The sequence below is a fragment of the Balaenoptera physalus genome (genome assembly GCF_965194825.1).
Source record: "Balaenoptera physalus genome assembly, chromosome: 7".
In the NCBI taxonomy this organism is placed as follows: Eukaryota; Metazoa; Chordata; class Mammalia; order Artiodactyla; family Balaenopteridae; genus Balaenoptera; species Balaenoptera physalus.
Window position 1 is genome coordinate 96,244,972 of NC_138886.1, and position 23,288 is coordinate 96,268,259.

At 38.9% G+C, this 23,288-nt stretch overlaps 1 protein-coding gene across 1 annotated transcript in view; it reads right to left on the bottom strand.

The window, feature by feature from the left end:
- The window catches only part of LOC309664400 (V-type proton ATPase subunit B, brain isoform), a 32,009-nt gene extending 18,265 nt beyond the window's left edge, over positions 1–13,744 (bottom strand). Inside the window, exons 1-7 of the mRNA XM_082469710.1 lie at positions 13,566–13,744; positions 6,944–6,999; positions 2,556–2,654; positions 1,360–1,453; positions 1,151–1,228; positions 541–680; positions 104–205 (exon numbers count right to left, since the gene is read on the bottom strand). Of these exons, the coding sequence (XP_082325836.1) occupies positions 104–205; positions 541–680; positions 1,151–1,228; positions 1,360–1,453; positions 2,556–2,654; positions 6,944–6,999; positions 13,566–13,701 (705 nt within the window). The 5' untranslated portion in view covers positions 13,702–13,744. The remainder of the gene's footprint in view (positions 1–103; positions 206–540; positions 681–1,150; positions 1,229–1,359; positions 1,454–2,555; positions 2,655–6,943; positions 7,000–13,565) is intronic.
- Between the last annotated feature and the right edge of the window lie 9,544 nt (positions 13,745–23,288).

A 23,288-nucleotide genomic window follows, 5' to 3' on the forward strand; every position in this document is an offset into this window, starting at 1 on the left:
TGCCTAGAGATAAATCGAATAATATATGTGTAGTTTTCTACATTGTTCTAAGAACACAAGCACTTTTACATTTCATACTAAAACAGAAAAAGATAATACTTACACCCATAGCAGCAAATACAATCGCAAAATTTTCCTCACTGTAGTCCACTACATCTTTGGATTTTTTTACCAAACCAGCCTGGCGACAGATTTGAGCTGCAATCTGATGAGGAGTACAAAAGAACCAAGTTAAAATCTAAAATAATATTTCTACAACAAAATAACTTTTACCCTAAACTTTGGGGAACTGTAATCATAAATGAAACTGGGTTGTCTTAAAGGGCTTTACCCAATGAAACTATTTTGTAATTTTTGCAGATTCCTAAGAGTAAGCAAGAAGTCAGATATGTGTGGATAAAGAGTCAATGTAATTGGATTATATAAACAGTAACATTGGGCATTTACCTTGAAAATGCTATATTTGGTTTCTCACTAAGAGTGAAGCACTCGGAAATTCTTTCTCCTTAAATTTCATACCAAACAGATTCTAGGTCTCACCTCATTGTGCGGTAAGCCAGCAGCAGAGAAGATAGGAATTTTCTGCCCCCTAGCAATACTGTTCATGCCATCTATGGCCGAAATGCCGGTCTGAATCATCTCCTCTGGATAGATCCGACACTGAGGATTGATTGGCTGGCCTAATGCATTTCCAAAAGGGAAAATTTTAATATGTCTCTACATTAAGACTACAACCATATAAAGCATATAAAGCATTTCTTTCTACTCTTAAAAAATCAGTTGTTTTTGAAATCTGAAACTGTTTAAATATTCTTTTCCATTAATCTTTTGTAGATTCACAAATTATATGGTAGTAAAGTGAAACGTAAGGTATAGCAAATAAGAGAGAAATCCTAATTTCAAAGCCATTATGGCTTTTACATCTCAGATATATCCTGGTGATATTTTACAATAAATAAAATATAAAAATTTAAGATAACCTCAAGGAAAAATAAATTTATTAAATAATAAACAAAACATAATTAATCAAACATGGAGTATGTTGGTTATCTACTTAAAGTATCATAAAAATCACCCTTTCTCTGACAAAGGTATAAGATAGGTAGATGCTATTTTCCCCAAAACACAGAAACCCATTTTCTGTCCCTACCCATGATATCAAGGAAGTCTTCAGCCAGTACAACAGGACCTCTGTCGATGGGTTTTCCTGAGCCATTGAATACCCGACCTGGTAAACAGTAACGAGACAGTACAGAGTGGACAATGACTCAAATGTTCACAATCTTTAAAAAGACTTCCTGCAAAGACGTTAAAAAGGAAGCAGATCTCTGCTCAGCATGAATAATAATATCCGTTTACCAAGCATATCCTCAGACACTGGCGTTCGGAGAATATCCCCAGTAAACTCACAGGATGTCTTCTTGGCATCTATACCTGAAGTCCCTTCAAATACCTATCAAGAAAGAAAAGTAAACAGAAGGGTAAAGGAAATTTAGATCATAAGCGCTTAAGATTTATTTGTCAGCCCTTATAAAGTAAAATACATCAACGTATATACTACTTGTAGCCTCATGACTGAAGAAGTGTTCATGGTGGACGACGAACCAAACTGTCAACCTCTGACCCAGAGTCATGCCTGCAGCCAAATCCATCAAGCAAGCTAAGAATGGTTTTTACATTTTTAAAGGGTTGTTTTTAAAAAAAAAAGGAAAAGAAAGCATAAGAACATGCATCAGAGACCTTAGGCACAACCCTCACAAAGTCTAAAAAATTTACTATCTGGCCCCTTACAGAAATTCTGCTGACCTTTGCTCTAGATTACTTTTTAGGGCAATATGTTATTTGAGAAAACTGGCACTTCCTATAATCAGTAACATTAAAAACTAGGAATTATCAGAGACAATTTAAAGGAGTAGACTCAGATCTCATTTTGGTTTCAGCCCATAAGCTCTGAATTCTACTTTTCATCTCTCCCCTTCTATGTGACTGTTTCATTTTATCCATTAAAAAAATTTTTTTAAAAAGCCATTTTACCAGTGGAGCTATTGGGCTAGAATGGATATTGGTGGCTGGCATTTAGCAAGAAAACATGAAAAAATACTTTTCTTCCCTCACAGCCAGTAAACAGTCGGGTCCCTGGCTTAAGAATTTTCACCTTCATGATGGTGCAAAAGCAATACACATCTGGTAGAAACCGTACTTCAGAAAAATCACATGAGAAAAAAAAAAAATCACATGAGATATTTAACATTTTATTATAAAATAGGCTTTGTGTTATATGGTTTTGTGCAATCGTATGCTAATATAAGTGTTCTGGGCACCTTTAATGTAAGCTAAGCTAAGCTATGATGTTCAGTAGGTTCTGTGTACTAAATGCATTTTCAACTTATGATATTTTCAGCTTATGATGGGTTTATCAAGATGTCACCCCACCTATAAGTTGATGAAGATCTGTATACTTATGTGATAATTACTAAAAAGAACTATTGGTGTTTCTTATGTTTGCTGTGATCAGAAAAACGTTCAACTGGCCAGGTTTTGAAAGCGATGCTTACCTGAACCACTGCTTTGGAACCACTAACTTCTAGAACTTGCCCACTCCTCTTCGTGCCATCAGGTAGTGTTAAGTGCACAATCTCAGCATATCTGGGAAACTAAATAGGAAAAAAATAAAGGCTCAATAACCAACATTTTAAAAGCTCCTCAAAATACTCTATATGCTCTCTGTCTTTCACAGCACGTATGCACATGCAGACCCCACACCTCCCCGAAGCACACAGGTATACATCCGGAGTTTAGAATATCCTCAGGTAGTTTAAGTCCTTAGAACACTGATCACTGGCACATATACTGGCAAACACAGCATAAGGTACAGAGAGAAGGATCTTAAATCTATGAAACCACGGCAATTAAATTCTTTCCTTCTGTGTGTATGTTTTTAAGCTTTGAGACTACAGAAAGTTAAAAAACTATGTTCCCACTACTCAGAAATGATGTTTGCTTCTGGGCTGTGTAATCACCTTGTGCCTTGGGAGGACAGGAATAAAATGCAACTGAACAATAAAATAATTACTATTATAAAAAATAATGCTAATATTCCCTCCTCAATCTAATTCTCCTAACCAGAAATGTATTCCTCTAATCCATTTTTAATATTTTAAATTGCATGTTTCCAAAAATATACTGTAGTGTTTCACTTACCTAAATGGCAACATACTAAATGTATCATCCTGCAACTCGTTTTTTTCCCACTTCACCGTATGTTTTGGATCTGTCATAGTCATATTTACCTTATTTGATGAACAGAATCTTTTGAAAAATGCATCACTACATTGTGTGATGTGAAGGAAAACATCTGCCAATGCATCTGTGAATCAACACTGACTGTAGGACACTTGATTCTGGAGATGCTAATATGAATAAATGGGCATCTAGAATCAATGTTAGAACAGATATAGCTAAAATAAAATCAGGTGACACTACATTTTATTCAGCTGTTCTTCTACCACTGGTGTTCAAGGCTGTTCCAAATTTAAACTACTACAAACATGTTGCAATGAACATTCTCACATGTGGGCCTAAGTTTCCCTAAGGTAGCTGGTTCCGTAGTGGCGGGCTATAGGTTGTGTCCATTGTTATGTGAAATTACTCTGCAAAGGAACCTGTTACTTTACAAACTCCCTAGTAGGATAGAAAAGTATCTTTTCCCTACATCTTTGCCAATCTTACATTATTAAACTTTAATTTTTACCATTTTGATAAAATAAAAAATAGTATCTTTCAATCTGCATTTTCCTGATTCTACTAATATTGAGCATCTTTTCATGTTTACTGACAATTCAGACTTCATTTCCTATAATGGCCTTATTAATAATATCTTTTCCTCGCTTTTCAACTACATCTGCTTCTTCTTATTTACTTTTAGGTAAGTTTCATAGATTCTGGATATCAATCCTTTTGCGAATATCTGCTCCCAGTCTTCCTTGTCTTTTAATTTTGTTTATGCTATCCTATCATACAGAAGTTTTTGCAATAAAATTACTTGTTTTCCTTTATGATTTGTGTCTTTTGTGTAGGAAAAGCTTCCAATCTGAAGTCATAAAAATGGCCTTCTATACTGTCTTCTAATAGGTTTTTCATGTTTTGGTTTTTAATCCATCTGGATTTATTTTTGGTATGTAATTTTTTCTCATTTTTATCTTTATTTTTCATACAGGAAGCCAAATACCCCAACAATATTTACTGAGTAAATATTTGTGCTACAAGTAGCAAGACTTGTAATGTAGCCTTTATCATTTACCAAGTCAAATTCTCAGGTGTGAGGAGAGTTGGTTTTAAGAATTTTAACTTTGCTCCACTGAACTATCTGCTTACTCCCTCACCAAATCTTTATTCTTACTGTATTTCTAACTGATTTTGTTACCTGGAGAGAATCAACATCTTTTCTATTCTGAGTCTTTCCATTCATGAATGTGGAATCTCCAGTTATTTGAAGTCTTCTTTTATGTCTTTCAACAAAGTTTCACAGTTTTTTGTAAAAAGTTCCTAATTATTCTAGTAGTTACTTCTGGCATACAAAACACTACTGATTTCTATAGACATCCTCTGTATCCGGCAACACTGTTTTACACCATTGTTTCTAATAGTTTGTCCACTGAATGACTTGTGTTTTCTGTTTAGTTAATCATACCGCCGAGAAATGCTGACAGCTGTGCCTCTTCCTTGTGATCCCTTCTCCGCACAGCACTGATCAGGGGCCAAGCGCAGAGACAGAACACAGACGGACAGCGGTGCTGACAACAGGGGTCCTCACCTTGGTCCTGATTTAAATGGGAAGGTTGCTAGAGGCTCTCCTTAAGTACGCTGTTTGCTGTAGGTTATGGTGGAGATCCTTAAAGAGGTTTGAAACGTTTGTTCTAGCCCTTATTTCTAAGACCACCTTCTTCTTTTGTTTTGTTTTGTTTTTTAGAAACAAGTAATTTTATCAGGTACATACTCCGTATTTACTGAGAAGAGCATAAGCTTTTTCTAGCTTAATCTATGAATGACCTGAATTATACTGACATTTGCTAATATCAGATCATCTTTGTATTACTGGGATAAATTCTACTTTGTCATAATTCTGTTGAGTTTTTAAAGTGTATTTTTGCTAATATCCAATACATGAGAATATTTTTATTAAGAATTTTGGAATCTGTGCTTGTAAATGAGACTAGCTACATTGTTTCTTTTCTGATACTAGCCTTTGTCTGGTTTGGGAATCAAAGATGTGCTACCTTCAGAAAATGAGTTGGACAGCAGTCTCCATCATCATCTATTCTGATACAATTTGTATAAAATTATCTATTCCTTGATCCTATGTGTATGTTTTAAGTTAAAAACAGGAGCCAAAAACTAAAAACAAACAAAAAACACTCTAAATCTGGTGGTATAAAGCCATTCTTACAACTACATAAACTTTATTTACCAGTTTTTCCTCAGCTGGAGTTATACCCCAAACAAACATTCAATAAAACTTTTTCAGCTTTCTTAAAATTATTTCCCCCAAGATGTTTTCTAAGTCCTTCTCACTATTGACTCTCATAGCATCCTGCACTCACCCTTCATAGCACTTACCAATTAGACACTTACGTATTTGTATTGTGTATTTTTGGTGCTGAGTTCAGCACTTAACATAGTTGAAGCATGAATATTTTTAACTGTTTTTGAAAATATATTTACTAATATAAAAGCTTCATATTTTTAAAATATGAGTCAAAAATTTTATCTAATAAAAAGTATATAAAAAAGAAGAAATAAAGGACAAAGAAGCAAATAATGCTTTCAATACTTCCCCCAAAAATAAAAGTGTATGCTTCATCCTTTCACAAAATATTAACGGGCACCTGCCTAAACCCTGTACAACTTGTATACTGAGGCTTTGAATCAAACTGCAGACTAGTATGAAACTGGCCAGGAGTAAGCTATATGCTTAATCTTGCAATTAATTTGTATAGGTACCTTGTCATGCACAAAAATATCTTAGTGATAAAGCTGAAGAGACAGTGCACTTTGCCCTTTCTTTTAAGAAATGGTTTTCAATTTATTTTCTGCTTCCAGGGGGGCCACATGCCAAACATACTTCTGCCATTACTTCTCTCCACAAACTAATAACTGTGTACCTTTCCCCCTCGTCCACTCCCAACAACAACCAATGCAGAATTACTGTTCTACAGAGCATATTATACAAATTATCTCCTCTGAAGATATTTTAATCACTGAACTCAGGCAGGAGGCTTCACCCAGGGTGAATGAAGTCTATTCAATTATAGACTATATTCTATGCCTCTTTTTCTAAGATAATTCTTATGTATAGGTGTGGCTAAAAAAAACCCATGTAACTAAAGAGTCTTTCAACAAACTATTAAGTAAAAACTTTTCTCTGCTTTATGGTTTTAGTCACTGTTGAGATAATCTGTTGTTTATTCATTACTTGAATACCAGTGTCAGGCCCTCAAAGACAAAAGTAACATTGTTTACTCACTCAAAGACCTTAAAATTTAGTAGAGAAGACAAAAGTGTAACAAGTAGTTAGAACACACAGTAGTCTATGACAAGAGCCACAAGATACCGTATATCTAAATAATATCCTACAAGTCATAAAACACACAAATATTACTGTTGTGTTCCTAATAAACCTGTGAGGTATGATTAACAAACAAATAAAATTTTAAATTTTACAGACAAGGGACTCAAAGCCACAAACAGAATCCACAACAGATCCAGTACTAGAATCCCATCTTCTGACTTCGGACCTAAAATTCTTGTCTCCATATAGCACTGACATTCCGACCAAGGAATGGCTTAAAAGAATCATAACAAAAAACTTAAAGTGTACTAAACAGTACTTAATACTATGTTTTTAACTTCATAAATGGTTAGACGATAATGATAGTGGTATTACCTTAACATGATCTAAGATCACTAGTGGACCATTAACTCCTGATACCGTCTTGTATGCTGGAAAGAAACACAAAAAAGTCAGTTCTTGTCAAACAGGACAACAGTCTAAATGATCTCTCTGGTATTACCAAAAAGAACCTCTCTCTACTTTACCGTATCTATTATTATATGGAACACTCAAAAAGTATGAAATTTTTCATTGAATTGATAAAATATGCCTGCATCTGTACAACTTCTCATAATCCCCTTCATCAAACCAAAAACATGTTTAATTCTTACTATAAGTCACATTGTTTCAAGGACCCAGAATACAAAAACAAAGGTAAAGAGGGAGAGTTCCCACAAGAGTTCACAATTTTATATGGAGAAGGGGGAGGTAAGGGCTCTACCAGAGGTGTGCTGAGGGTCTGTGGGAGCACAGGAAAGACCCTGCAATGGTTCTCACTTAGAAGAGAAAAGAAAAAGCTTTACAGAAAAGGTAGCACTTAGCAAAGTAGATAGAGAAGAAGGGAATCCTTAACTTTAAGCAGAAGTGACAAAACTCACAAAAGAAATCTGACAAAATGTAGTCTGTTAAGATAAAATGCCATGATTAAATAGTATCATAAAAACTATGAAAAAAAAAAGGAGTTTATGAAGGGGGATGGAATGAAAGGTCAGAGATCATATAAGTATCCTTTAAAAAAAAAAAAAGTCAAACGTTACTGTCATTGTAGAAGCTTATATTTTCTACCGCAAATTATGCCCTAGCAACAAACTACCCAAATCTCTCATTTTAGAAAGGAGGTAGCTGTCATTGAATTGTATCACACCTACATACATGCCGAGTATAATGAATGGTAATCAGGTATACATCAGAACAGTCAGGAAAGCAATTCTAACAATGCCAGAATTAACTAAATTTCATGATCAGAAAAGCTGAAAAAACAAATGAAGTAAGTGTTTACAAGACCTAAAATAATGTATAAGAAGCTGTCAACCAACTGGGAATTTTTCACTTGCTTGATTTCTTATGATGTCTTAGACAGAAATTTCTGGCATGAATGTAGACTCCCAAGAATGAGGAAACCATTTAATAACCAGTCTGTCCATTCAAGGGGCTTCAGAATTTAAAAACATAATTTCTTTAGCCAGGAAGCAAGTGCCCTGGTAGAAACACTGAGACAGGGCAGGCGAGCACTGTCACGAACCCTAGTCTTTCATACTGAGGACCTTTAAATCCTCACACTAAATATTTGCTTGAATACATTTGTAATTGTAATGATCAACAGAGGCTCCTAATTACTTCTTTGTTTTTCAACCTGAGATAAAAAGTAAGTCACAAATTTTAAATGTTAAGTTACTTGAATGGATGGCAATGTAAACAAATTAATCATGCCTCCAAGATTATTAAAAATATCCCAGTTGTTGGGGCTTCCCTGGTGGCGCAGTGGTTGAGAATCTGCCTGCTAATGCAGGGCACACGGGTTCCAGCCCTGGTCTGGGAAGATCCCACATGCCGCGGAGCAACTAGGCCCGTGAGCCACAACTACTGAGCTTGCGCGTCTGGAGCCTGTGCTCCACAACAACAGAGGCCACGATAGTGAGAGGCCCGCGCACCGCGATGAAGCGGGGCCCACGCTCGCCGCAACTAGAGAAAGCCCTCGCACAGAAACGAAGACCCAACACAGCACAAAAAATAAATAAATAAATAATTACAAATAAATATCCCAGTTGTCATATATTCTGCTACTTTTATGTTAATCCTCCCCATTGTTTTAAAATAATCTAACACTCTTAAAAATAAGTCCTACCCCTAAAACAATTTCTTCATTGTTCTCTTTTATTTTATTTTTATTTTTGGCCTCGCCACGTGGTTAGCAGGATCTTAGCTTCCCGACGCCATGGCAGTGAAAGCGCCATGCGAGTCCTAACCACTGGACCTCCAGGGAATTCCCTCATTGTTCTCATTTTAAAAGAATCCAAATATGTTTTCAATTACTTTCTAAAATTGCTATGTGGATAGGCAAAGTGAACTACATTAGAAACATGTTTTCTTGGCACCCAGGTTTTAAAACTATAGAAACACAGACTTTTTCAAAACCTAAACAGCTGGGAATGGGCGTAGGGAGTGGGCCAGTTGGGGGCATGGGAATTCAGTTTTGAGATTTACAGGCAACTGTTTTGAATAAAATGTAACATCAGTAAAATGCTTCAGGTTCTGAAATTCTCTTTACTTTCTGGACAAGATTTGCATCTCCTTTGAACTTTTAACCTCTACAACAATGATCCTTTAGAATCTCATGTTTAAATTCAAGCCCGTTCAAATTATGAAGTTTTGCCAGTCACAAGGCAAAAGCATGACCAAGAAAAAAGAAATGCTAGTCATTGCTTTTCCCGGAAACAGTGAATCAAGTTGATTTCAACTATAGAAGATTCTACTTCATCAAAAGCAGTCTCTAAATTTGCAACAATGTATGTAGCCTTTAAAAAAGCTAGTAACCATTGGAATTAATTAATAACAAAACTACCAAGACACATTTAAAAAGTACTTGTCAGGAATTCTTTTTTAATCTCCATAACAGGTCTATGAGTTAACAAATATTATTCCAAGTTTTACAAGAGAAAAATGATTCTCAGAAATTAAGTAACTTGCCTAAGGATCTAAACTTACATAGTCTGCCTCCAGTCACTTTTTCCTTGACTCTGTGCTACAGCTCAAATTCTAAAAGTGAACTGGTCATTTTTTGTGGTCTGAGGCACTCTTGTATCATTACTGAAAAACAATCTTTCTCTAGTGGGGGTGTAGCCACTAGAAAAGTTAAACCAGTAAAGGAAGAAACTACTGGAGATGCTTCAGCAGTTTTCTGTCACTGGAAAGCATGAGGAGACCACTTCAGATACAAACCAGAGGTTAAGCAACATGCTTGGTTTAAATTAAAATGGGATGCAAACTAAACTAATAAATGTTATAATCCAAACTAAATAAAAAATATTACCAAACGAAAACTGCTTCACACTTTACAGAGCATCTTCAGATAGGTTACCTTTTCAGTTTCACAAAACACTGGGAGGTAGGCAAGGCTGATAGACCTACTCCACACTTAAACTACATCTATGAGAAATCTGTTACTAAATGCAAGAGCCAAGATTAAAATTATTTTTGTTTGTTTGTGGCCCACCCCCACCAATTCTAGGTTTATACTCTATGACCCTTAGTCTCCAGTATAACTTAAAAATATGGAGATAACACAGTTCCTAGCACTTGGACTACAAATAGGGAGTAGAAAACAGTTTATATACAAACTATAGCTCCTTTCCACAATAGTAAAACTACTGGGGGGGAACAAGCAGAGAAAATAATATCAAATACCACATTTTATCTCTCAACAATATTTACCCAGCTTTTCTCACCATTAGTATTAACAGCCCAAAGCAGAGACAACACTTTAGATTAAAGCTGCCAAAGACATAAAGCTGTTCTTCAAAAAGTCAATACCCATTCACAAATTACATAAATATTTCTGTTTACAAACAATAATGACCACTCTTCTCTTGAAAATTCCAAATGAAGAAGAACTTGGGTCTGCAGGGGATGATCAGAACTTCTGAAAACACAGCAGACACATGTTTACATCTTTGATCCTGAATATTTATGGAGACAATAAACATTTATGGAGTAACATTTAAAACCCAAAATCTACAAAGATTTTAAGAAGCACATATTTTGTTAGATGACATCCTCTTCCTCCTATAGGATATGAGATTGTTCAACAGAACTAACACTACTTAATGATTGTGAAACTTCCAAAGAGAAAATTTGACAGCTGTTGCACAATAAGAGATCTAGTCCTTCAGCCTCCACCTTATTAGCAAAACAAAACCAGAACAATCGTCTTCTATTGTGCAAGAAAAGTAAAGACCCACACTTTGTAGTGGGCAAGGAGGGAGAGGTTCTAGAAAAAGGCAGGCCGACCATTCCTTTACTGGACTTTTCACTGAGGCTAACTCTGCTTTATGACATAAGAAACGTAAGATTAGTTGATCTAGGATCTCAAGAACAAAGGAGATTATCTAATCCAAAATGTTTAACATCCAAAAGCTCTGCGTATATTATTGAACCTTGCTCAAAGTTTAAAAGGAAATCAAGTTTTCTTTCCTTGTGACTTTAGAAATTCAACTAATGTGCTCAAGATTATTTCAAGCCTGCATATCTCATTTTCCATCTCTTGTTAACGGCCCCATAATCCTGAAATTTTTTAAAACCAGGATCCAATTTGTACAGTGGAGCTGCCAATATTCCATTCCTTTGTTCAAAAAGCACACATTAAATAACTATAACTTTTTACCTAGGATGGTAACATCCATCTTTAATCAGAAAAATTAAGAAGTTAATATTTATTCAGAAGCAAATTAAGTGTGTTAACTAGAATCAAGAATGTGGCAATCCAGGAAAAAGATGACATTCAAATGCAGTTAGCTGTTAGCCTAAGTATGATATCATTTGTGCTTTTTAGAATAACCCAGACACAGAAGTGAAACTCAAACCAAGTACCCCAACTCCCTACTCTGGTTCCATCCACATTAAGGATCCATATACTAAACTATTAGAACAAGGGGTTTAAATGCAAGTTATACAATTACAAAACACAATGCTTCTATGTGCCAACACTGTGCTAGGCACTGAGGATACAAAAAGGATTCCTGAACCCTAAAGTTTCAGTTTTAAGCATTATGTCGCAACAATCTTGTCAGGAGGAATCTCATCTGGAGAAGTTCTTCAGTCACTGGCTAAGCACACACAGAATGTTGAGAAATCATACTCATCTCCCTTAAGGGTTTACCACCTCAACCATGGAGTACTCTTTAAACTATGTTATTATTTCAATTGATACTCTGAATTGAGATTGAGTGAATAATTATATGGAAAAATGACTACTGCCCCTTATAATCTTTTTCTAGAAGCACCACTAATGTCTATCTGTTCTACCCAAAGAACAGCAAAGCATACAAATGCAATTCATAAAAGAGTATTTGTAACTGTTAGGCACAAATTTATTGTCGTAAGAATACAACATCTGTCAATTTCTTGAAACATTCAGCTCATGTAAACTCCGAACAGGCATTCTCTAATGCAAATAATTCCCACTGTAGAAAGCACATGGGGGGGGGAATAAATTAGGAGTTTGGGATTGAAATATATACACTACTATATATAAAACAGATAGCCAACAGGTAACTACTGTATAGCACAGGGAACTATACTTAATATCTTGTAATAACTTCTAATGGGTAAGAATCTAAAAAAGAATATAGATACATATATAATATATATAACTGAATCACTTTGCTGTACACCTGAAACTAACACAACGTTATAAATCAACTATACTTCAATTAAAAAAAAAAAAACCACATCTCTGCAAACCATAGACTCAAGTCTTTTCTTTCTTCCTTACACTGCAGTGCTGTCACATGACCTGACCCAGTGACTGATGAGGATGGGATTAGTCAGGCAGGAGAGCGCCCGGACTGAAACCCTTCATCTGAAATTCTTTTTAACCAATGAGCCACCCACCAAGAGGTACTGTGGCAATTAACGGGTGCAAATACAGTCTCACCACCTTGGAAAACATCAGGTGCTTTCCTAAGTTTTAAAGAGTCTACTTCCAGTGCTCATCCCCGGTTCCTAAGGAAACTGTTAAGAGGTCTGATGCTACACAATTTTATTGTTTAGTAATCAAGAACCATTTCTTTCAGAACTGCTGAACAGTCCACTTAAGCCTGGTTTATTAAGGTCTTTTTACAATCACAACACTTAAACGTGCTTATGCATATGCTTTGCATATATGCTACATAATATGGGCAAAGCTACTTGTCTTCCCCAAGATAGCCTTGCACTCAAGTTAATGGCAGAAAAAGGTCCAGCAAGAATTAAGAAACCTGGAATTTTCCTGCTCTGCCAGTAATTAGGGGTCTAAAGCCTGGCAAGCCCTGTCCTTTTCAGAACCTTAGGCTTCTCACTGTAAAATGAGAGAGTTAGATTAGATGACCCGCAGGGTACTTCTCAGCTCTAGCTTTCTCTGATATCTAGGTGTCCTCCTGCGGAGCAGCTTCTCCACTGAACAACATTTCCCTCTGGCTGTGGGCCCGACCTCCATCCACGAAAGGCCTGAGCACGTCAGCGATGACACTACATCGTCCCCCTCGGCAGGAGCTCAGGACCTGCCCTGAGGTCCACACCCGAGGCAGGGGGAAGGCGAGGGGCGGTTCCCTCGACCCCTGCAGATCCAAATGAGGTCAGCAGAAGATTAGGATAAGAGTGGCAAGAAGTGGCCTTCGCTCAGAGACAGGAAGCAAGCGCCTGAGCATGCTCCAGCCTCGGGAAACTGGAGAGAGTGGGGCAATAGCCAGGAGACCACCAACCCAGGAAAAAGTTCCCGTTGGTGCTCTTCCCCTTAGCCCACCCCTGGCACGGAAATTAAGGTACACTCAAGTCGCCTTCTAGAGAGAGACGTCGGAGTAGGGGGACGCGAGAGGGAAAAACAATCCCCCCATCCCACCCCTCTGGCTAAGCAGGTGAGTGGGAGCAAGGGGCTGGGCTAAGAGCAAAGACAGGATTCGTCTTGCTCTCTGATACTCACTGAGACGAGGCTGGGAGAGGTAGTTCCGGCTAACTGCCAGCGCCTGTTCTCGAGACCCCGCCATGGGCCCACTGGTGGGTACAGGAAGCTCAGGCGCGGCCCCGTTCACGATGCCCCGCATCACCCGCAGCGCCATCTTGTCTCCTCCGTCCCGACTGGCCCCGCAGCGGCGCCGCGCAGGCGCAGATATAGCTGGGGCAGCCCGCGCCCCGCTCCGCCCATGCGCGCTGAGGAGTCCCCGCCTACTGAGCTGCACCCGGCCCGCGGCCTCGTGACTTGGGCTCCGCGTGGGCGGGGCTAAACCCGCGCCCTCCGCGAGAGGAGCTGACCAGCGTGCTGGGAGGAGGACGGCGGGCCAGGGAGAGGGATCCAGAGAAAGGCAAGAGTTAAGGGAGAAGGAGAAGAAAGGAGGGAGAGGGAAGAAAGGCAACTTCGTGCAAGAAAACGTCAACGGCATTTCATGACATTGAATGAAGAGAACTCAAGTTCTAAAAAAACACTTTGAAAAACAGAATCTAAAACCTCTTCTAGTGGATATTAACGTGGGGAACCGTGTGCCATCATTTCTCTCACTTTATCATCTTCCTTTCCAATACGTTCACTCATGTGTCCAGTCAAAAAACATTGGACTGTTTTAGGGTGGTGGTAGTGGTGTGAAAGACAAAGTGGGATGTATTTGAAAACTATTTAAGGGATAGAACCGATGCAAGAATGATTAGCTGGCTGTGGAAGGTGTCAATCCAGGCTTGGGTCCTGAGTGATTGGTTGATTGTGTTGTTGTTTACTGGGTAGAACACAGAGAAGGAAGTGAGGAATTTTGCTGGTGGTAGAGGAGGAAAAGAGAAAAGCTAATTGTCTGGGGATCTGTTAAGTTTCCTGTGGAATATTCAGAATGAGATTTCTATTCAACTAAATAGGTAACTATCCCAGGAGAAGCTATCTGGGCTAAGTCAAGATCAAAATTTATAACTTATCACCATGTTAGTAATATGAAAATAGAAGAGATAAGCCAGAGAGTGTGTGATGTATTGTGGAAGATACTAAAGGCCAACTTTTAAGAGATCACTAAGGTGAGGGGATGTACCAAGAAGAGTATCTTGTAATCAAATCAAACTTGCAGTGATATTAGAGTTGGAGAGAACGCAGAGCACATGTTCTAGAAGCAAAAAGAAGAGAAAATCTTAAGGAGGGATTACTGTACTGTTAATGCCAAAAACTGACGAGAAGGGAAGTAATAGGAATACTACAAGTATCCATTTTATTTGGCCATTAGAAGACCATTGTGATATAATGGGAAGATATATGCTTAATGGAAAACAATAAGCTTTTTTACATAGGTGAAAATTGTAGGGGTTGAACTGTATATGATGGTGTCATATTACAAATGAAGTGATCATTACTTAGTTATTTAAACTCTACTTTAGGGGCATCTCATCTCCATGCCCTTTGGTATATATACCCATAGCCCTTTTGAACCAAACCACTGAAGCAAGTACTCCTTAATTTTGAGTGAGAGTTAGCATCATTTAGTATGTCTTATAATTTAAAAAAAAAAAAGGTGAAATAATATGATAATATTTTTTAATTCATGGGATTGACTATAATTTTTAACTAATGTCCAAAGTTGTCAAGAGTAGGGACACATAGTTTTTCGAGGCAGGAGCCTGCTGTGTCCTCCTTTGCCTGGTAAAGCAATAAAGCTATCCTTTTCTACTTCACCCCCCCCCAAAAAAAAGTTGTCAACAGTATAAGAAAACAAGAATCTATGAGACCTTGTGCAAAATGTATGCATATGGGTATCTTTCATGGAGATGACCCGTAGGTTTTTGTCAGATTCTCACAGAAGCCTGAAACTTAAAGAAAACAAAATAGCTGAGCATCATTGAGTAATTGGAAAAGTGATATTTCCATTTATAGAATCATATTTCTGTACAGTACTGTCAGATATCTGCTATTACTTGGCACCATCTCCAACTTTTTAGACAATTACTGTTATTTTAATTTTATAATGTCTTAGGGTCCTATGATGGTATCTGTGTAGAGTTGAGGTAATTCAAAAATATTAATCAAGTGAAACTGAATATGAGAATTTCTCAGTTATTTAGAGCATTGATATTTATACACCGTTCCTCATGGTTTTTAAAAAAGTATTTCCTTAATATATAAGAAAGACAGGGTAAAACAAATATTCTATACATAGAAAAATATAGGTAGGAAATTATGGAACAATCTTAGTTTCCCTAATAATGAAGAAATTCAAACTGGAACAGCGTGCGGCTCTACTGTATTTGTTAAATTAGCAAAACTAACCCAGTGATTCTTTTTTTAGGCATTGGCAGGATTAGGGACTAAGGGATGCACCAACACGTTTCTCCTGGCTTTGTAAACTGGCCAGTCCTTCTGGAGAGCAACCTGGTATGGGTTGGGGATTACAACACTGTTCATAGTGTTTGATCCAATAATTTGAGCAATCTCAATAATGGGATTATGAACCAAAGGAATATGTTTACAGCTTGTTATGGCAATATGGTTATTCATCATAGTGAAAATGAAATAGCAACCTAAATATCTAGCAATAATGAACTAGACAAGGATTCTATATTTAATGGCTACTGGCATGCATGTGATGTATAAGCTAGTGGAATTTAAGTGTATGGAACTATTTATATAAAATAATAGTGAGTGAAAAGAGCTAAAACAGATATAGACCAATTGCAACACTTTTGTACACGGCTAATAATCAGAAGACATAGTGCAGTGATATAAATAATTGATATTGTGGGGCTTTGTGGTAGCGGGGTGCCTAATTTTTTGTTCTAGAATGTTAAATGTCCAATCTCATACACTCACACAGAGACCATCATCTGGGGAGTGGGTAGAATACAGTATTATGTTTAAGAGGCTCTGGAGCCAGACAACTTAGTGAAGTCCTGGTTTTCTTAGTTCTATGATCTGGAACAAAAATTTATTTGTTTATTGTCTCTAGGTCACATTTGCAAACTGAGGATCATAATACTACCTTCTTCATAAGCTTGTTATAAGCATTAAAAGAGATTACTGGAAAGTGTTTGGCAAATAGCAAGGGCTAAATATGTTTTAACTAGCATTGTTATTGTATACTTTGATCAATCATGTACATATTAATTACTATGTGTCAGGCTCTTTTCTAAGAGCTTTATAAATGGCATAGCTACCTGACTAGTTTGTATTAAGCAGGGACTATATCTTTCTTTTTTTTTTTGGCTGTGTTGCGTCTCTGTTGCTGCGCATGGGCTTTCTCTAGTTGCGGCGAGCAGGGGCTACTCCTCATTGCAGTGCACGGGCTTCTCATTGTAGTGGCTTCTTTGGTTGTGGAGCACGGGCTCTAGGTGCGTGGGCTTCAATAGTTGCGGTGCGTGGGCTCAGTGGTTGCGTCATGCGGGCTCTAGAGCTCAGGCTCAGTAGTTGGGGCACATGGGCTTAGTTGCTCTGTGGCATGTGGGATCATCCTGGACCAGGGCTCGAACCTGTGTCCCCTGCATTGGCAGGCGGATTCCTAACCACTACTCTAACAGGGAAGTAGCAGGGACTATATCTTATAATTATCTTGTGTCTTCTGTCTATAGTACCTAGCAAGGTAACTTGCACATAATACATAATGAATATCTAGTAGATGAACACAAATGGGGTTCTCCTTTCCTAAGGATGAACAGTTCTCCACTAATTTTATACTTCTATATGGAGGGTTTTTCCTAAGGAACACTCACCCTATCAGATTTTATAGTGGTTACTGTCCTCTTATCATTTGTTGAAATCCTATCCTTATTTTATCCCAAAGAATGCAAGACCAGCTGGCCTCAGCAGCAGGGAATGTGGTTGGAACATGAGACTCAGAGTCACCAGCCCCAGTCTCAGTGTTGACTGTCCGCTTATGCACAGTGTGACCCTGAGCCAATCCCCAATTCCTTTTGTCTCTGAGTCTCCATATGTCATTTGGGAAGATTTCTTGCCATAGTTCTCAAGAATTTAAAAGAAGGATTCCAGAAATCAACAGTGCAAACAGAAATGCAAACACTTACTCTTTTTCACAAATGATTAAGAGGAAGAAAATTATAGAAGGGCAGGGGAAGAAAAGCTCATGCCAGTGACCTAATTTTCCCCATATAATGTGTGTCTTTCTTCATTTGCTGGAAAATCCTCATCAAGAAAAACATTATGAAGACAAACCACAGCAAATCAAATCACTAGGTCTGTACATTTCCATGTAACAAGGCATAAACCAGTGTAAGATCATCAACATAAAAATTTCAGCATGAGATGGGAGAGGAAGCTAATTAATTTATATATATATATATTTCTCTTTCTGTGTTGGGTATTTTCTAATTCTGACCATCAGATGCAGAGTGAGCTTTATAGGCTGGAAACTATACTTTGACCTCCTGAAAACTGAGATCTCTTGTTCTATTTCATGTAACTTTCATTGTCGCTAGGGTCCCTAATGTGTTGTGGAAAGAAAGGGGACAGCAGAGGGCCCCCTATGATCAGAACATGACTGCTTAAGTGTGAACAGTGCAATGTTTAAGCATATAAACCCAAGAAGAAGCCAATGGCTGGAAGTTCCCTTACCAGGTGCTGGCTGTATCATTCTCTGGTAGTGGGAAAAAGTGTCTTGAAACTCCGGGTGCCCTTTGTCAAAGACTTTCTTTTGTTGCCAGATCAAGATAGCCCTTTCTCATCCCAAATGTTCCAGACAAAATGAATCAGTTGGATAACTGCTGATGCATTTATTTGTTGAAATATTACTCAGACTTTAGGACAGACAGAAGAATATCTTAAACCTGGGAAAAATTTTCACAATACAGTATTGAGTAGAAATTCTATAGGAAATGTCATACACAGTATAATCTCTATTATCTATAGGTATACATATACCCTTAGAGAAATTATTGGAAAGAAAGATATATAGATGTTACCAGTATCTATCTCTGAGTTATGGGATGTTTTGCATTCTTTATATTTGTCATTTTATTGGTATGATCCTACATTACACTTTTTAATCAGAAATAAAATTAGAAATATTAAGGTACTTCTGTTTAAAATGTTACAGTTTTCTTTTTAACAGGCAGCAGTTTCAACTAGTGGTAAAATAAGCGTGTGGTCAGGCAAATGAAAAGTTCTGTATTGCAGAGACCTGGAAGGAATTTGGGGCAAAGAAAGTAGTGAAGGGTGACACAGAGTCAACATTCGATGAGAACTCATTGTTTTACCTTTAAGACTAGTTTATGATTGTTAGACTTGGAATAGACCTTGGGAATCAACTAGACCTAACTCTCCAATTTACAAATGAGGGAACTGAAGCTCCGGGAAGTAAAGTGATTTCCCAAGTTCCAGAAGCAAGGTAGTAGTAACAGGACTAGGAAGACAATCTAACCTACCTAGACTTTAGACCATGCCTTTTGTTGCTCCATAGCCTCCTTAGCTGCCCAGTTCTGGCTCTGTCAGCTGTGTACACATTAGGATAAGTCTGGAAGATTCCCTCTGATGCAGGCTAGTTACAGATGGGCTGTTCTGTCCCCATGTAGGGGAACTTTGGAAGACCAAATTATTTCTAAGACAGGTGGGGGCTTCTGATGATCTGAAATGAGAATCCAAGACCCAGGCTCTGACCTGGTGTCTGTCTGAAGCCCCCTCTTTAGTTGCAAAGATGACCTGGGGACAAGCTGGACTTGGAACATCTGGGATTCTCAGGAAAAATTCTAAGGATTTATTCTAATTTGGATCATTTCCACTTTTTCTTAAGGTGTCATGGCAATGTGCCTGTACTATCTCAACATCAGTCAGACCAGTGCCAGAAAAGGGCCTTATTTCCTTGCTTACTTAGGATGTACTCATTGGGAAAGTGCAGTGAAAGCTTGAATGACATTTTTTATCAAGAAATACATATTGGGACTTCCCTGGTGTAGCAGTGGTTAAGAATCCACCTGCCAACTCAGGGGACATGGGTTCAAGCCCTGGTCCGGGAAGATTCCACATGCCATGGAGCAACTAAGCCCGTGCACCACAACTACTAAGCCTGCGCTCTAGAGCCCACGAGCCACAACTACTGAGCCCGTGTGCCACAACTACTGAAGCCCTGGTGCCCTAGAGCCTGCGTGCTGCAACTCCTGAGCCCGGGTGCTGCAACTACTGAAGTCCACACACCTAGCGCCTGTGCTCCGCAACAAGAGAAGCCACCGCAGTGAGAAGCCCGCGCACTGCAATGAAGAGTAGCCCCCGCTCGCCACAACTAGAGAAAGCCTGCACACAGCAACGAAGACCCAACACAGCCGAAAATAAATTAAAAAAAAAAAAGAAATGCATATTGAATGAGCATTGATAATGCACTCAGCATCGTGCTAGGCACTGGAAAACCTCAGAAGAACTAGAGGGCATGTTCTTGCTCTCAAGTAGTAAGTACATTGGGCCGAGCTCTGTGTCTTCAGGCAGACAGTGTCTCTGGGCCTGAGTCACATCTTTAAAGCAAAGGTGACATTACTGTAAAGTATGTTGCTAAGGAGCTAAAGGCTAAATTGTAGAGACAAGATTAACACATGTGACTTGACAGAGAGAATATGTAAAACAGCATGGATAACATACTACATTGTCTAACTGGTAAGAGATAGGTCAGCTAGGATGTACCGAGGTCAGATTAGTCTCCACAGGAAGGCAGATCTTTTTGGTTAGACAGAATTCGGGGCCAATTTGGATTAGAGGAGCAATATTGCATGTCCCATGTGTTTCTTGAGCAAGATGCATAAATTCTCATGGTTAGAAAGACATAACACCTCTGAAGCAGTTCATGGTGGATAGTACATTTTGAAGAGGAATTTATTTTAGGGAACTTAGTGTTTGGATATTTCCCCAACAATTAGAGTCATTCAGTCAGAGCAGAGTCAATGTGTTACTGTTTTTCTGATAAGTGCATAGGATCTAATATTATGCACTATGATGTTGCAGGCATTCTTCTAAGTGCTTGTTGTTAATTTTCTCATTAAATCCTCACAGGAACTCTATAAATTAGCAAAGTTAGCAAAAACTCTATAAGTTGAGGCACAGAAAAATTAGGTAGTTTCTCCAAAGTCTCACAACTAGTAAATGGCAGAACCAGGACCCAAAACCTGCTAATTCAGGTGCTTCTTCTCTGCTTCCTGGTATTTATAGAAAGATATTTATAGAAAACATGGCCTTTGTTCCTATGAGAATTTACCACTGGCCTTTCATATCCCACTAAAGTCATGGACATTTCCACAGGCTGTCGGATCAATGGTTTGTGGGATGGTAGATTTTCCAACTCTAGTCTATTAATTAAAGTTAATAAGAAGCCATGACTGAGGCTAAGATTCTAAGGGTTAGTGGTGGATTTTAAAACTCTCAGTCCTGCCTGTGGAATTCTTCTCACACAGTCAGGGATGGGTAGGTTTGGGAGCTGAATTTCTAATGGAAGGTTGAATTTCCTTATTCCCATTCTTAAGCAATGAGGCTCTGGGAAAGTACAAGTCTCTTTCCAGGCTTCCAATACCTCAGCCAGTCTTAATGCTTAGAGAGGCAAGAATGTTCATTATCATCATCAATAACAATAACAAATAGTTACAGAGCATCTCTACTAGGCAAGATGCCAGGTGCTGTGTGGAATACAGAGATGACTAAGATAAAAACCTGTTCTTAAGTAGCTTACAGTCTAGAAGCAGATAACTCTAATTCAAGGAAAAATGTCATAAAATATTATATCTCTGCATCTGGCTCTTGGCCAGTCTTGTTCTTTTTGTTTGTTTTGTTTTGAGTTCTTTTTTTTTTTTAACATTTTCTTTTCTTTTCTTTCTTTTCTCTTCCTTCCTTCCTTCCTTCCTCCCTCCCTCCCTTCCTCCCTTTCTTCCTTCCTTCCTTCCTTCCTTCCTTCCTTCCTTTCCTTCTTTCTTAAAAATATTTATTTATTTATTTGGCTGCATGGGGTCTTAGTTGAGGCAGGTGGGATCTTCATCGCGGCATGTGGGATCTTTAGTTCCGGCATGTGGAATCTAGTTCCCTGACCAGGGATCAAACCCAGGCCTCCTGCACTGGGAGCGTGGAGTCTTAACCACTAGACCACCAGGGAAGTCCCTATTTTTATTTATTGAATGAAAGATTCTTTAAATTCTATAGTCCTTTACAAGTTTCAAAAATTGCACACAGATGATTATGATCCCATAATAATCCGTTTGTCCCCCCCTGCCCCTATATTGACCAGTTTTGTTCTTAACCAACTCCTGCATAGATGCAATGGGCACTAAAGGAAAGGAGGTGGGGATGCTGACTGGTAAATGTAGCTGAGGCTGTGTGTCCTGAGCAGAGCAGGCTTGAGTCAAACTAGGCAGAGATGGTACCCTCTGATGATCAGGGGAAGACGGCCAGGCTGAAACTTGATAGTTAAGGGAGGATTTTGAAATGACATAATGAGAGACAGTAAGAATTAGAAAGGAGAGCCCTCACCGGGGAAGAAAAGATGAAGGAGTGTTGATAGTAGGTAGAGAGTTCCAGATAGCCAGGCGTGTGGACATGAGGCTTAGGTCCGTACTGAAGAATCAAAGAAAAAGACTGAGGTAGCAGGTGAGAAGCCACAGCCAGAAGAGTCCCCCATGGGCAAGTCCTACCCACCATGGGCATCCTCCTACCAAGTTCTACATTGTAATGGGACAGCTGCAGGCTCCCCTTGGTGGCCCTAGCCAAAGGAAATCCAGACTGAGTTTGAAGGGACCTGGCTCTAGGGATAAGGAAGCTGGTTTCTCAGGGGCAGATTCTGTACCTTCTTTGGCTTTAAATGTTTCTGAGTCTGCTGCCTCCATAAGCAAGTCTCTATTTCCTCAAGATCCCTGAGGGTAAAAGGATGCTGGTTTGCCGGTGGGGAGGTAAAAGGATGCTGGTTCCCTGTCTCCAGTCTACTTACTTATTGCTGAGTTTGCCACCAGTTCTCTACAGCAGGGTTCCCCAACTCCCGGGCCGTGGACCATTACCGGTCTGCGGCCTGTTAGGAACCGGGCCACAAAGCAGGAGCGGCGGGCGAGCGAGCGAAGCTTCATCTGCCGCTCCCCATCGCTCCCCGTCACTGGCATTACGGCCTGAAGCACCCCCTCCCACCCCACCCCGGTCCATGGAAAAATTGTCTTCCATGAAACCGGTCTCTGGTGCCAAAAAGGTTGGGGATCGCTGCTCTACAATACATTCAATGAGGTTCCAGCTCATTTTGAGTTTAGTTTTTAAAGCACCTTGTTTCCCCTTATCTGCAACAAGCTCTTTCCTCAGTTTACGAGACACAGCAGTTCCCAGGTTTTTAGACACAGATCCCTCTTACAGGGCCCACAGTGCCATGCAGATGATAGCCATAAGATAGAAATCCCCTGGTCTTCTTTTCAGAAGCTTGTGACAGGAACCAAACCTCTCCAGCCTGAGGCTGGAACACTGACATATTCTTGATATAAGAGGAAGTCTGAACTTATTGTTAAATATCTGTACAGCAAGAGAAAGAGGAAACAAGGAGAAACGAAAGCACCCTCCATGTCAGAGTCACAGGACCATCCACTCTGGCAGGCCATATCAGCCGCAGCCAAATGTAAGTATAGTTAGGTTATACGTGTTATTTGGTCTGCAGAAAAAAGCTGTCTGTCTGAGGATGCTGTGTTCCAGCCACTTTAATTGGAGTGATAACAGAACCACTGTCAAAGAGCCTCTAAG